The sequence below is a fragment of the Copadichromis virginalis genome, linkage group LG5 (genome assembly GCF_057382275.1).
Source record: "Copadichromis virginalis isolate Kocher_CV1m ecotype Utaka linkage group LG5, C_Virginalis_male_GT1.1, whole genome shotgun sequence".
Taxonomy (NCBI): Eukaryota; Metazoa; Chordata; class Actinopteri; order Cichliformes; family Cichlidae; genus Copadichromis; species Copadichromis virginalis.
The window spans coordinates 26,319,931-26,336,164 of record NC_140622.1 but is presented as its reverse complement, the minus strand read 5'-3'; the positions used below and the strand labels follow the sequence as shown (position 1 = coordinate 26,336,164).

Genomic DNA, 16,234 nt, shown 5'->3' with positions numbered 1-16,234 from the left:
CCTCACAGTAGAGGACTGAATTCAGTATCATGTGCTGCTCTTGTCTTTTGTCACTGGTGATAAGATGGACAACCCAGACCGTGGTTAAAGTACAACAGTGTCAAAGTTGCCTTCAACCAAAGCACAGCTCTAATCTGAACTGCTGAGAGGACTTAAAAGGTACAAAAACTGTGACAAAAACAGTGCAGAAACAGGAAAATGCAACAGTTATGACAAGCTTTTCAGTTAAACTGTTCACTGCATGAATTTGTAGATCTTATTTTCAAAAGTATTGTTTTAGTAATAAAAGGAGCAATTACCTGTTTACTTATCAAAGCCAGTCTTTAACCCACTACAAATTTCAACAGCAAGAAGATTTTTATTCTCTAATGCTTATTCACTGTAATTTTAATTTCTCTGAGAGGGTAAGTGTAAAATAGCAAGTCAGGTTATACTGGATATATAATGGACGTTGTGTAGAGGGGTGGAAAGGTTAATAAAAAAAAATCATGCGTGTACTCAGCAGCACCCGCTGTGAAGAAAGTGTGTTTCCTTGCTGAAAGAAATAAGAAGGCCATACCCTGATACACTGGAACAGATCCTCCAAGGTCATTTCCTGCTGACCACTTCTTCTGCCCTCAACGAGGAAGTCATCCCACAGGCTGAATTTCTTTCCTGCAACCTGATGATAGACATATTACATACAGCAACACTCACACGGACAAAGATGACAGACAAAGTACTGCTTGCTGTGAGGGATGTGCAGAAAATGGTTAAGTCCATAACAAGAGTCCTGCATGCTCAAAGACAGAGAGACTGCATTTTTCATTGGTAGAGCAGCTGAGAACAATCAGCACTCTAGAACCGGCCACACTAAGGTCAAGAAGCTTCTTCCTCATATACGATGAAGGGCACTTTTCTCAAGTTACATCTTTGAAACTTCACAGTTTATGATCTGCACCAGTAGAATCTACATTCATCCATGTGATGTTGTGTGTTTGCATCTTTATAAAAGTAAAAAAATAAATCTAAAAAATCTGTGTGAATATAAATGTGTTGCAAGAGAAACAACATGGGAATTTCTCCACAGACTGCCAGATTGTACTTCACTTTGTTGACATTTTAAATCTGAGGGACTATTTTCTTTCTCAATTTCCTGAAGTTTTTGAGTCTAAGTATAAAGACATCCATTATTTGAACTCTTCTTATTTCCACTGTAAGGACCGTGCCTTAAGGATATTCAAGGTATATTTGCACAATTTGATCGGCAACCTTTCCAAATGTCCTTAAATGGCCACATTAAGGTTGAGTTAATTGGCACTTAAGACAATAAACTAAAACAAATTGGAATTTTAATAGTTTTGCTGGTATTATATCATTATATTGAGCAGTGGCCAAAGTGAAATGATTGATCTGATTTTAATTTTACAGCCTACAATACAACAGAGGCCAAAAACAAAAGGCACTGCCTTCAAACCCCTCGCTTTCTCATGGGATCAGATTGTAAATTAAGTTATTTATAAGGTCAATAGGATTAATCTTTGACTTTGCACATTGAGACAGATTAATTAAACCCTTGTAAGCATAAACAATGCATTTGCCACTGGACCTAATGTTCATCACTTGGCGCTATATGCGTACCCTAAACATGATAATCCACATATGCAAGATCTAAGGGGAAAAAAGACATCACTTGGTGGAAATGGATCAGAAATCCTCACGTGCAGAAATTAAGTCTAAACATGTCACGTAGTCAGTCGACTCTGCTCACATACAGACGCTGTCTGCTAGGAGAAGTTGTGAAGATCAAAAGTTGGCTCGAGCTGAGAATACCAAAACTCTGGCTGAACCTGGGTCCAATTATCTCTGCTTCAGCAGCCAAGGGGAACTTTTTGACTAGCCCTTACAACTCCCACCACTTATGAGGTTTGAGGCTATGGAGACACACTCGAGACATACTTTTACCCAAGTCTCACTGGACGTGATGTCGATGTCCTTTGTCCCAGTTTTCAGACAAAGCACACTTTTGTAAATGGACTAATAGTTAAATACTTTTCTACTCTATTTGAGCAGTTAAAATGCTTTCTTGCATTTCGTTTGCAAGATGTGCATCATAAGGGTGGACATGTCAGCTTATGTTAACGTGTGACTAGCATCAATTGTTAGTACAATCCTAAACTATCCACGGAAAGAACAAGAACTAGAACCTGAACACATCTAAAAAAAGAGGATTCTTTTATGACCTTGCACATGCAACATCACTGTTGGACTGTAAAGTAGATCGTGTGTTTTCAGTGTACCTATGCTTTTGTGTGCAGTTGCTCTTTATACACAATGCAAAGCAGGCATGCAGTCTATTTTCATTCCCACTCCTCCTTTCCTCTCTCGCAAGTCTGTCACCCAACTCTGGGGGGGAACTAAAAGCCAATCAGCTACCATGGTGACGTCAACTATTCACAGTACAACAGGAGTGAAAAAATAAACGAGAATGCTGGAAACTAACAGGCCGCTGGAAACAATTACAAACGGTTTCCCACAAGCACAAATGCAGTATCTTTCTGTCATGGAACTTCCGCAATAAAAACAAAAATGCCCCCACAAAACAGTTCTTTCTGGGGAACCAAACGAAATGTGGATCAGAAAGTAATTGTTTTTGTCTTAAACTGAACTGCCAGACTGGGGACACTGTTAAGAGACTTTTAGCTGCACTTCTGAAGTGGTTATAATTAAACTGCATGCACTTATAGTGGATAGTGTATATACTATAAAAGCTGGGAAAGGTCGTCTTGAGGTTAGAGTTTAGAATTACTGTCTGACAGCCCTCCTGTTATGTTGAGAATAGTGCAAATGACAAATTCCTCCCAAGTGTTGCTTGGTGGTTTATCACAGCTGCACATATTCAGTTGAGACTTGTAGTTGAGTATCAGGTTGTCGAACCTCAAAAACCACTTTATTAAGGATTCAATACTGGCTATAAGTGTGCTCTTAGGTTTACTGCTGTGTGTCTATTGTTGTATGTGGTACAAATTAAGCTGTTGTGTACAGTCTAACTTCAGAAGATGAGAATGAAGCAAATAGCTATTTTATCAGCCTGAGGGACATAAATTCAAATTGATGAAAATATGGTGAAAATACAGTATATAATTTTTTTTCATCTGCTCTATAGTCTTTTTATTATAAAGAGCTTCAAACCTCCCCATAAAACTTGAAAGAAGCATTTTTTCCAGAACAAAACCAGACTTGCTTCATGTGTAATATTTCTGGCTCTGATCTGTCCTCCCCCTGCTTTTCATTCTCACTCTACAGAGCCCTTCAAACAGTCTGTGAGGGTTTTTTTGGTTTAATGAAATGAAGCTTTTCTCAAATACTCCGTGTTTGTGACTTCTCCATAATTAACTACAATGCATGATGTAAATTCTCTCTCCGTGCGCATTTAGATATGAAGTTCCCCAACATCTGACATTAACAGCCAAACGTGCAGGCTGCTTCCTCTTGTTGACAGGAAGCCCAGTGATCCCCCCTTCTCTTCCTGACAGACAGTATTTTATCTATGTGAAAACAGGCCACATACAGTGCCAAAATCATACACACACTGAACGTGGGATTAAAAAAACACACACAATATATAAATCCTCACCCCTTAATAATATTAAATGTAATCAGCTGATTCCATAAGATATAAATGTGTATTATCACATAAACATAGGTGAGTACTGACATCAATATGGCCTACAGACAAAAATGACCTTTTAGCAATACATGTAAGCAAGTGGGAAATTAAAAGCCATCTCAAAGTGAATGGGAGCTACTTTTCTGTGCGTACACTTTGCAGACTGACATGAAAAGGTCAGAAGGACCTGGCTCACAAAGTGTTATTTCAAGTGAGTCAGCACAGTATTAGACTCTTTAAAAAGGACAAAAAAATACAAAAGTAGACCAAGATTGCCAAAATCTGACCCAACAATCAAAGGCTTAATATCACTAAACAAAAATGAGAGTTTTCTTTTTCTATTTTGTTTGCTTGTTTTCTAGATTACATGTTTTGGTTTTAGTCACTGTTAACAGGGCTGTTAACAACATATGACATGATACACAATACAGTCTTTTGTGATAACATATGCAATTGATTGATGGAGCCCAAAAATAGATGCCTCCATCTACAGATATGAGAGCAGGAGTGCAGTCTGAGGAAGTTTAGCTCATGAACCTGATAAGGAGGTAAAATGAATCCCAATCTAACTGAAGCCCATTTTTGCTGGTTATTGTGAACAGAACCAAGCATTTGAAGAAATATCATAATGTGTTGTTCATAATGTATATTTCAATCTTGCCCTTTGAGACAATGAGCACTTTCGGAGACAGGAAGCGACCAGAGACCAGTATGAAAACTTTGATAAGCCCTCCTACTTTCAGCCTGCACAAGAACCACTTCTGCACAGGCACGCTCCTGTCTCAGCTTCACTTGCTGGCAAGAATCCCAACAGTGGAAATATTTTTACAACCCATTGAGGCTTGAGGCCTGTTTCTTCAAAGGCATCTATTTTCCTTTAGAAGCCCTCAAAGAGAGCTTTAGAGGAGGCAGATGGAGGATCTGTGTGGTCTCTTTAGATCACATTTTCATCTTGATCTCTTTAAGCTTCTTGTAGCTTTCCTTTTACAGACATTCTGGTAGCATTTCAATAAGATCCAATGTTCTAGATACCAGAGGTGGGACCAAGTCATTGTTTTGCAAGTCTCAAGTAAGTCTCAAGTCTTTATCCTCAAGTCTCAAGTCAAGTCTCAAGTAATGTCAGGCAAGTCAGAGTCGAGTCTCAAGTCACTGGTGTAAAAGTCCGAGTCAAGTCACAAGTCTGAAACTTTGAATTTCAAGTCCTTTCGAGTCTTTAAAAAAAACAAACGAAAAAATAATGTTGCAGTTATGCTAAATGTAAATATTAGACCATGTAATTTTAAAATCTGTGTTTTTCTCAACACATACAAAATAGTGAACTTAGAAAATATACACAAATTGTGAAATTGCACCTCTATAAAATGCAGTTCAATTAAACCTAGCTCCAAGAATAATTTTCACCGACAGTTCTGAGATAAGCTGCATGTTATTCTTGGATGCGCTTGTAGGACCAGCTTTAAAATCGCATGACAAAAATATCATACACATTAAAAAAAACTGTATCACCAACGTAGCCTGGAAAACATTTGCTAGTTAGATGAAGTCAGCTATCTCATCTTAGCATATTTATATGCATATTTATAATTATACGGTTCTTGGAGTGAGTGCATACACTCATGAAGTTTAGTAACTTCCGGTCACTGCAACAAGCCCAGGTACAGTTTACCGACGGATGGGTGCAGGACCTTGAAATGCACCGTGTAGAACGAAAGACCATCGTACGTATCATAAGTTTACCAGTCTCACAAATCGTCTTCATAAATACACATTCGTTAACCGTTTATTAATATAACCTTTGAGCTCAACGGTAATTAATTAGTAGTGGAAATAATTTCTGGTAGCATCACAGAAATGTAGCAGTGACAATAATATTGTATGCTGTAATCGTACTGGACAATTAGTGATACAAAAAACCTGTTTTATCCTGTGAATAAAAGTATGTGTTTTTGTCAGTGTACCATAATAACAGAAGCGAAACGCAATATTGTGTCAGGATAATTTACTATTTATGCACAATAAACAAAGGAGCATAGCGCGACAATTTCTGTTCAGCGCCAGACTTGCTTGTAACCTATATCACCAATTATGTTAAGAAAAATGACGCATTAACTACAACAGCAGACTGACCTTTGTGTAAATGCTTGGAGCAGACTAACCTGTGAGCTGGAGTGTTCTAGGACGTTATATTTGATCTTTGAATGGCTGCAATCCAGTCGCCTCTTTGTTACTTCGGAAACATGGCTCGAACAATTTCTCTTCAACGTCGTAATCCGATAACAACCGATCTCTTTACCCGTCGGCTTCCCGTGGCTGTCATGCGACCGGCTATTGCAGTTAATAATACAACAGCTTCTTGACATTTTTGTGTTTCTTTTTATCGCTGTGTGACTGATTTTAATTGAAAGCCTGCGTGCGCTAGTACCGCTTGCCACGAGTTCCCAGAATCCTTTGCGGTTCTACCCGTGAATGACGTCACATTTTCAATCTCCATATAATATGCATGTTAAATTTTATATTTGGGGTAAAATATCAAGTCTTTTCAAGTAAACCGGTTCAAGTCCAATTCAAGTCCCAAGTCATTGGTGTAAAAGTCCAAGTCAAGTCACAAGTCTTAGAACATTTTTTCAAGTCAAGTCTAAAGTCATAAAATTAATGACTCGAGTCTGACTCGAGTCCAAGTCATGTGACTCGAGTCCACACCTCTGCTAGATACATTCTTAAATGAACCTGAAGGTCAAATTGCTCTCCACTGCTGATGATTACTGAATGTGATATTGACTGCAGTTTAAGCATATATTTGTTTTTTTGTTTTTGTCAAGGGTGATTTGTGACAAAAGGATAGCAAGAAGGGTGAAGGGTAAGGTTTACAAGATGGTATTGAGGTCTTCTATGATGTATGGTCTGGAGAGGTGGAGGTGAAGATGCTAAGACTTTTATTGGAATTGAATTAGAAATCATAGGATATAGGGATAGCTCAGGCTAAGCAGTTTGGAAAAAGCCTAAAGGGGCAAAACTGAGATGGTTTGGGCATGTGCAGAGGAGGGATAGTGGATATGTTGGACAAAAGATGTTGAAGATGGAGTTGCCAGGCAGGAAGGAAAGAGGAAGATTTCAGAGAAGGTTTATAGATGCAGTGAAGGAAGCAATATAGAGGTTTAGTGTAACATAGGAGGATGCTAGGGATAAAATCTGCTGTGTCCTTAGCTAAAGGGACCAGCTGAAATAAGAAGATTTCAGCTATATGAAATTCATAATAACCATTATTTAGCCATAATGGCACCGGTTCTGACACAAATGGTAGTAACCAGACTGAAAAGCAGCACACATTTCGGTGCTTTATTTCGGTGATTTTTTCCCTGAGATGTCATACACTTTGGATTCTAGCCAATCATTTTACCTTTGCAAGCGTAGTAGGCGGGCCCAGGTACTTACGTTCTTTTAGAGCAGAGCTACAGATTAAAAATGCCCAAGGCGAAGTGGTCAAAAGTCTGGCTGTACTTCACAGCAAAAGATGCAAACTCAGCAGCCTGCAACAAGTGCTTTAAGGTGATACTGTCCAAAAGAGGTAACACCTCGAATCTGATGAAACACCTGGTGACGTATAGCATTTTGTTAAAAGCCGAGAAATGCGCCGTATTTGATAGCTTGCTGCGAGACCTCACACATCTACTGTGGGTGTGGTGCCTGTTATCGGACGTGGAATTAGCAACATCCCCCAAAAATCCGAAAAGGAGAGTCCTGGTCCCTAGCCCTGCCAGTGTAGCAGAAATGATGACGGATGATGATGATGGCAGCAGCAGCCGTTCTTCTCTGCATGAGTAGCTTCATGTTGTTCGTGTGTAATTTACGTTGAGTAGGCTAACCACGTTATTACATTAATGCATGTAAGGTGAACTAGCAAACGCCGTCGTAGTTACATGCGGCTGTCTTCTTGTTTGATGGCAGATACTCCCTTCATCCTGGCCAAAAAGGCTAAAATGACCCAAGAAAAAGTGGAAAACAGTTAAACATGAGAGGTTTTTGGACAAAGTTTGAGTTTTTTCCATTGTTTAAGCACTGCTTCCAGCCAAGAGTGATGCCATAAATCCCCTATAGCTGCAGAAAAGGCTAACATTGTTACCTTTTTTACAAAAAAACAGCTAAACTTGAGAGGTTTTTGGACAAAGTGTGTGTTCTCCATTCTTTAAGCACCGGTTCGAGCACCGGTTTGAGCACCATTTAAGCACCAGCACCGTTTCAAAAGTACCGGTTTGGTACTGGTATCGGATAAAACCTAAACGATACCCATCCCTAGTCATATCATAGGTCTTTTCTGGTAGACTGGAAGTTAAATTTTAAGATTAGGTAAAATGCATTTTCTTGAAAATGTAAAAATCATTCAGTGATGCTAGCTAACACCCAGCGCTACATGCGGGGCTTTGGTGTTAGCTCAGATATATATACTGGTAAATTTACCAGAACAATCCTGACTGTAATAATATAGCAATTTTCTTAAATGTCATATATTGAACAATATAAATATTAATATCATATCAATATATAGTATTTTATTAAAGATCAACTAATATCCAATGTGTTGCTTCATAAACTGTCTCTTGACATGATGATGATCATTCAGACTTCCTTTTCTTATCTCTACATTGTTGTTGTTTGCTCTGCAGCACTTTTTTCTAGACTTTACGTTTTTATAGTGGCCTACTTTGATGATGCTTGAAAAGTTTCGCTGACCGTTAAAATACATATCGTATCAAACTAAGAATGTGCACAAACTAAACAAACGGCACTAAATTACTAAACACAAATGCTCAATTGAACTGTCAAATGTACAAATACATGGGACTGTAGTATTTTTTATAAAATATCTGTATACGCCATATAGATGTTGATGCTCACTATAGAAAGTTTCAACGAGATTGGTCCATTCATCCAGGATGAGACACAAACATAAATACAAACATACAGTCATTATTGTATGACCAGTGAGACTTAAAATAGTGAAAATAGGCAGCATCTTTCAGTAGGTTATTCTTATAGCACAAAACCAAATGACCAAATGACTGAAATGACACATGACCAATCATATAATAACATTAAAAACTAAAAACTCAGTTGTAAAGTGGAAATTCTTCCACTAAGGCTTGTTTATACAATGTTTCTATGAAACCAGAAAACCAATCTCCCAGTTAACATCGTTTTGGTGACACTGAGTCCTTCGGTCCATTTTAGCATTTAAGACTGAAAGATAAGCCTTTGGTGTGCTATCTAATCAAGGCCAAACAGTCCATGATCACTGTAATGCCACATGGTTCCAGATTTAGTGTAAACTGAAAGAGTAACTTTAAAAAAATGTTACATCAGAAACAGTTTTGTTTGTTTTCCTGTTTTCCTTAGTGGGACAACAGTACTGTTATGTAAAATATGCCCTTTGTTCGATTGGAAGTGTCATCTGCTACTTGACCACTATTGATCACCACTCTTCTTTAGGCTGCAGTGAAGAAGCAGATGGCTGGGACCTCCAACTGTTCTATCCAACCCTCTGCAATTATCATACCCCAGAGAGAAGACAAGGATGCCAGCCTGATGCAATTCCCATGCAATTTTTTTAAAGCTCCATTAGTATTAAAGATCCTTTTTATTTTAAATTTAGGTCCCTTTTTGACAGCTAACTTGTGAGGTACAAATGGTGAAGGCGGTGAAGGCAGAGCGGGGGTAGGAGCAGCGATCAGACTCTTCTCAGGAGAGTGCAGAGTTTGACACACAGACTAAAAGCAGTGAGAAGCTTTGAAAAGGCTTCCATTGACGTGTAAAACAGCAAACAGAATCTCAATGTGACTGTCTTTCAATGAGAAGATAACAGCACTCCACCTGACTGAAAATGACCTGGGGCAGAAGCACTAAGTCAATAAAACCCTTACAAATGGGCCACTGACGTGCTGGAGCCTGTACACACACTCAAACACCAGATGTTTGATGGATTCCCACTTATAAAGCAATGGATTATAATTAAAATGCCTTACAGGGATGCATCTGATTGTGAGACATGCATTTGCATTATAATTTTCTTCCATTTGGAATAAGTGCAAATTTCTTTCTGCACATTTCAGTTTTGCCATTTCTTGATGGCTTGCACTTAATACTGCATTACCTACTATGAACATACAGGCACAGACACATGTATGAACGTACTCTGTGAATAATATGGTAACTAACACGATGTTTACTATTGGTATGAGGCATGTAATGGGACACAGCTCTCTGCAAATCACAGGGATCAGTTCAATAACAGCATACAGCCCTGGGCTCTGTGATCAACATGCCCTTTGTTGCTACGTATTTATTTGTAACATTGATCTGAGCTTTAGAAATCAAAGGTCATGCTCTTTGGTTACATGATGTGATGCTGTATGTAATGATGCAACGTTTTCATGTATTGGCTACTGGAACAAGGTATTGATATTTATAGATCAATATGACATTCAGCTCTTGATGACATTAAATCAGCGTCTCCCTCTTATCCGATGTTGGAATTGAACCCACGGCACCAGTAATTTCCTTTTAGAATATTGGTAATTTGCTCAATCCTGTAAGCCCCACTGGCTCCAATATCACATGCAATGTCCTTTGAGTCTTAATCCTAATTCTTCTCAAACTGTCAGGTGTTTGTCATGTATGTTTTTAAATCAAATGCTGGATGGATTTCCTAATTTTTGGTATAGACATTTACTCCTTTGTAGTATGAATTATAACCATTTTGGTAATCCCCGACCAACTGGAAGACTAGGCCATTACACAGCCTCTTTCATCTATTTTAGTTAGCTTTCAACTGAGTAATCATGATCTGAATCAATCAGACACTTCTTATTTTCATTAGTAGGTAGTACGTGATATCATTAGTAGGTGAAAATTTGGAAAACCACTTATGTGCCACCTGTGACCTTACTATAACATTTTGTTTATGACGTAATAAGAGGGAATGGCTTAGTAATAAGTACTCAAGACATGCTGTCTGACCATGTTAGAATTCAGATGTGTTTATAGTCGTTCTGAATGGCTACACTGGAAGATGCATGAAAAAGTGGGTTTAAATGTCAAATCACTGGTTTCAAAATGTTACAGATAATGGGCCATGCAGACACCCACTACTTACGTGGGAAACGTGGGATATGGTCTCATTCAGTGTTATCTAAGTTAAACTTAGCTTTTTCTTGAGGTTTCTTGTGTTTAATTAAGGTAAAGAAAGAAAAAGAAGGATGTGAATTGATGGGTAAATTTTAAAAACTCACAACCTCATGAAAAGTGTAGAAACCTGCACTCATCTTGAGTCATTTCCAACCAGTATTGGTGCTTTAAAGAGTTTCCAACAGAAGTTGGAACATGGGAAAAATGAATTACCAAGAAGTATGGGAGAAAGGGATTAAGACAAATACTGTAATATTTTTCTGTTTTCATGATGGATCTTTGTATAAAATAATTTGTGAGAATATATATTAATATTGCTCAAACGTATAAATGAAAACAGTGGGGCGCCTCAGGGATCGATTTTCAGGCTGCTACTTTTTAACATTTACACTCACGTGAAGTTTTCCAGTTTTCAGAGGACTCAATAGGTGTAGAATCACTTTTAGCAGCACAAGCAACTGTTTTCTATATGACTTTATCGGTCTCACACATTTCGTTGAAGGAATATTAACCCACTCATCTTTACAACATTACTTCAGTTCTTTGAGGTTTGCAGGCATTCATTTATAGATGGCTTTCATGACCCAGTTTCAGCCAAGCTTTAGCTGTCAGACAGATGGTCTCAGATTTGACTCTAGAGCACTTTGTTATATAGAGGAGTTCATGGTTGACTCAATGACAGCAAGGTGCCCACATCCTGTGGCTGCAACACAACCCCAAATCATCACACCTCCACCACCGTGCTTGACATTTGGTTTGAGGTGTTTGTGCTGATATGCTTGACATTTGGTTTGAGGTGTTTGTGCTGATATGCTTGACAGTTGGTTCTTGCCAAACATGGGACTGTGCATTATGACCAAGCATATCCACTTTGGTCGTGTCTATCAAAAGTACATTGTTCCAGATGTCTTGGAGTTTGTTCAGATGCAACTTTGCAAACCTTAGTCGTAATGCCATGTTCTTTTAAGAGAGAAGATGCTTTCTTCTGGCAACCCTTCCAAACAAACCATACTGTTTTCATCTTCTTCTAGTTGCACTGTTGTGAAATATAAAAATGACCAAGTGAGGCCTGTAAAGTCTGATATTTAGGTCTTGGTTTTTTTCTTGATGTTTTTTTTGCAGTTTTTCTGAGCATTGCTGCTAAATTACGTCCTTTTCTCTCTCTGAGTGATGCAGAGAAACTGATACACGTTCATACGCTTTCAAATCTGGTATGCTTTTATATCTAGTATGCCTGATTACTCTAATGGTATTTGATCTCTCTATATCAAACAATGTATTGTATACAATACAATGTATTCTAGTATCTGCTATTCAGAACTTGGCAGCCAAACTGCTTACTAGGACCCGAAAGAGAAAGCACATTACACCGTAGTAGTCTTTAAACTGGCTGCCTGTCAGTTTCCATATTTAAAATAATCTTACTTGTTTTAAAAGAACTTCGTGATCTTACCCCAGTATATAAGTCTCACTGTGCATTACCTAATGTAGCCCCTCAGGTCCTCCAGCATGAATCTGCTGATAGTTCTGACATGCAGGACACAAAATGCTTGTAGAGGCAGCTTGACAGATCATCAAATTGTTGAAGGGCTAACACAGAGAGACAGACAAGCACCCATTCTCAAAATCACGCCCAATTTAGAATCTCTAGTTAACCTAACTCATGCATGTTTTGGAACAAGAGCACCTGGACAGAACCCACTAAAGCACAGGGAGAACACGTAAAATCCACACAGAGAGCCCCAAGCCTGGATTTGAACCCAGAAACTTGTTTTATTAAACTGTGTTATGTCTAATTAACAGCTTATCACTCATATGTGAAGCACTTTAAACTGCAGCAACATCCTTGAAAGGTGCTTCATAAATAAAGCTATGACTAATTTAATTGATTGTACAATTGTGTTGAAAAGTAAATCTTTCCTGTTTATTAATAAAATAATTTCATCTATAAATTCGAGTCTGAAATAGTTCAAAAGTAGAAATGAATGTAGGTATAAACAGCTAAAGTTCTTTCATCCTAAAATGATTGTATCATCTTCAAATATCTGCAAAAATCGCAAGAAGACAATTCTATGCCCCATTTCACGTAGAAAGTCATGCATTCTGTCCTCTACATTTGCAATTTAAAATCCAAAACAATTTAATATTTGCACAGAAGAGTTTGAGTGGACAATGAGCAATTCACAACCTTTTCAAAGATTCTGAGTTTTTGAAATCCTACAGGAAAGGTGGAGATCAAGGCCAGTGACGCAGCAGTTTCGACACACACTTGAACACAATTAGTTGAATTGCAGCTGCCATATTGCCCCTGTATTAAAAATGTATGGAAGAGAAAAATACTACTGAGGATAATTTAGCTAGATCGAGCACTGGTGGCTTATCAGTTTGAATAAATGGAGTTTTGTGAGTTTTGAGATGTATCGCACACTGTGCTAAATAAAAGATCTGGGTAGCGACTTTTATTGCCTCCTACGGTCTGTGTTTAACAATGTTCTGGATCTGCTATATCCAGTCTGATCTGATCTGCGTCTGTTGCTACATAAATAAACAACCAGTGCAAAGACACAATATCGTTGTTGATGACACAAAAAGGGAAAGAGAAGATAGATGGGCAACTAACGCACAACAATAACAGTACAATGCAGTAGAGAAAACATCTGACTTAACAGCATTCTACCAAAACAATACTGCCTCCAAATAAACCGTGGAAAACAACAGAAGGCACAAGCCGCATATGTTGATCACAGATTACTCATTATCCCACAAGCACTATTCATGTCTGGGTCTTGAGTTACAAACTGCACAATGGCCTCTGCACTCCTCTGGGAATCCAGAAGGCCTTGGATCATATTCACCCCATTTCTTTACTGGCACAGTCCAAGGAGACCAACACATATTTAACCACATGTGAGGCAAATCTCCTCCTTTGTTGTTCTTGTTCTGTCTTTAAGCCATTCCCTGTTATTTGTGTGACAGATGTGTGACCTTCAATTACGCTCAAATCACAAATCAGTTGGCCGTGGGTTTTCTTTTCTACATTAAAAAAAAATAAAAAAAATAAACAGACACAATGTCTACTCAGCAAATTTAAACAGTCTTCCTTTTTTCAGATTTTTAAATCCAAACAAAGAAGTAAGTTGTGACTAAAAGGTTTATTAGAAACAGAGACTGGAGCAGATGGACATAAAATCCTTGCCTCCTCCTGATTCTCTGCCGACAGCAAGATTACATAGAGTTCTTTGGGAAATCTGGTTTCAATGCACTGCTTCCTGTGAAGGCAGGAAATAACCATCATTTCTGCAGGTAATTAACAAAGAAGCGGTGTGACCATTGACCGACGAGCGCCTCCAGAGTCTTGCCTCCAACTCTGCTAATTCAATTAGAGACTGAAAGGGCAAAGTGGGGAAGTGGGGCACCGAGGAAGCGTGAAAGGGCACAAAGTTAGGAGTAGAGTGTGGAGGATGTGTGCACAGGCATGTAAGACGGAGTATTTCCATGGAACACAACTACCAGGCATCCTAGCAGACAAGTAAAGACAGCGTACTCTGATAGAGCGTTGGCAAGGTGCTACAGGGGTTGAAGATTGAGATATTTAACACACAGCTGAAACATGTCCTCCTCTGCCTGCCTCAGGTGATGTTTCTCTGCATTTTAGTGAGGCTGCAGCTCAGTTACAGCGGCACTCATCAATCTTTGCTGCTCTTGAAATGTCCTTTAATGACTTAGTACCAGAAAATCTCAGAAAATGAGTCCAACTAGAAACAAAGAGTACATAGTTTTAATTAGATTTTTTTTTTTGTCCCTAGGAAGCAGAATTATTATCACTACTGATTATTCAAATATACTTACTATGTTTGATATGTTTACAAACAATGCATTGGACAACATGATTTTTTTTAAAGTTTTGTTCAAGTAAATCTGTTTTGGCCTCACCAACTATTAAGGGAAGTACTGATCTCTTAATGCTCCACTTGCGAGGCACTGAGTTGGTAGAGTACAGCCAGTTAATCACTGTTGGTTTTTTTGGCCCCTAAAACTCTCCCCACTGTAACCTTGAAGGTGAAACGTAAAGGTGGCTTTGGTTTGTAAAATTTAAAAAAAAAACAGGCCCTGCATGTTTGAAAATAGTCTGCAGCTGCAGCTGACTGTTCTGTGTGAAGGGCACAGAGAGGACATTGTTGCTGCGGCCTTAAACTTGCAGCTGAGGTAGTCACAGAGCTGATTCAACATTTGACTGAATGAGAGAGCTGGCATGGATTATACTATATGGGACAACTGTCGCTCAGTTGGTGGAAAGGGTTGTGTGAGTATTTGCCCTTCAATCCCTGGCTCCTCTGTGTGCCAAGTGTCCTTGGGTGGAGGACTGAACCTAAAGTGGGACCTTTTTAGTGAGCAACTCTGCCATTTTTGTGGAACTGCAAACATTTTGTGTTTACCAGGCATGTTCACTGCCAGCTTTAGGACCAGAACACAGATGGAAAAACTCATATTTTTTACAGTATAAAAAACATGTTTCTGCTTCTCTAAAAAGAGACTACTTTGGTTGCAAAAATGTCTCCTTGTATGGAAGTCTTTGTGAAAACTACCTTGCTGCTGCTCATCATGTCTGGTTTAAAAAAAATGTCAATACATTTTGTCGATGCACAAAATGCTTGGCTCGAGGTTTCACAGTGGGACTTATGGGACTAATGGTTGGCTATGTGCACCTTTTAATTACAGTCAGCAGTCTATGGCTGTATTATATTATGATCCTTTAGTAAAAGAGGTTTTAGGAACTTGTTACTCTAGGTCTGCCTTTGATGTCTGGGCCTTGTCTCCCCAACTGAAAAACATAAGATAGGGAGGAATTCTACGCAAAAGAGTGTTGAGCAGACAAGGACAAACCTCTTGTTTACATATCTCTACCTCTATACAGAGCACAGCAGCAGGGAAATACCAGGACATTTTCATATTTCGCCAAACAGCTGCAAGAAATCCTGGAAAATTATTAAGACAATGGGGGCATTGGGAGTCATTTATTTTAGTTTAAGAGCTAAGTTAAAGGGTTATTTAGTGACAGCTGTGTATGACCACATTAAAAACACATTTTCCATAAGCACTTAGGCGATCAGAACTGTGGCACTACAGGTAAAGTTATGATGACTGCCCAGAATCTAGCAATGGAGTAATGTCATTAAACTCACTTTGGAACAACACTGGGTGGCCCACCTGCACAACCAGCAAGATGTGACTGTTGTTACTTGATATTAATGAACTGAGACTGATCTCATAAGGGGAGAGGTCTTAGCCATTGCAAAAGTAAACTGAGACCTTAATACTGCATGTCTGATCAGTGATTTTTAACAGCTGCATGCCTGCAGTTGCTTCAAAGGCTGTCTCCCAAAAACTCTAATCTTAGATTAGAGA

At 38.7% G+C, this 16,234-nt stretch overlaps 1 protein-coding gene across 1 annotated transcript in view; it reads right to left on the bottom strand.

Moving 5' to 3' along the window:
* Positions 1-16,234, bottom strand: part of uba7 (ubiquitin-like modifier activating enzyme 7) — a 34,999-nt gene that overhangs the window by 2,501 nt on the left and 16,264 nt on the right. The window contains exon 22 of the mRNA XM_085457060.1: positions 560-661. Coding sequence (XP_085313186.1) covers positions 560-661 — 102 coding nt within the window. The remainder of the gene's footprint in view (positions 1-559; positions 662-16,234) is intronic.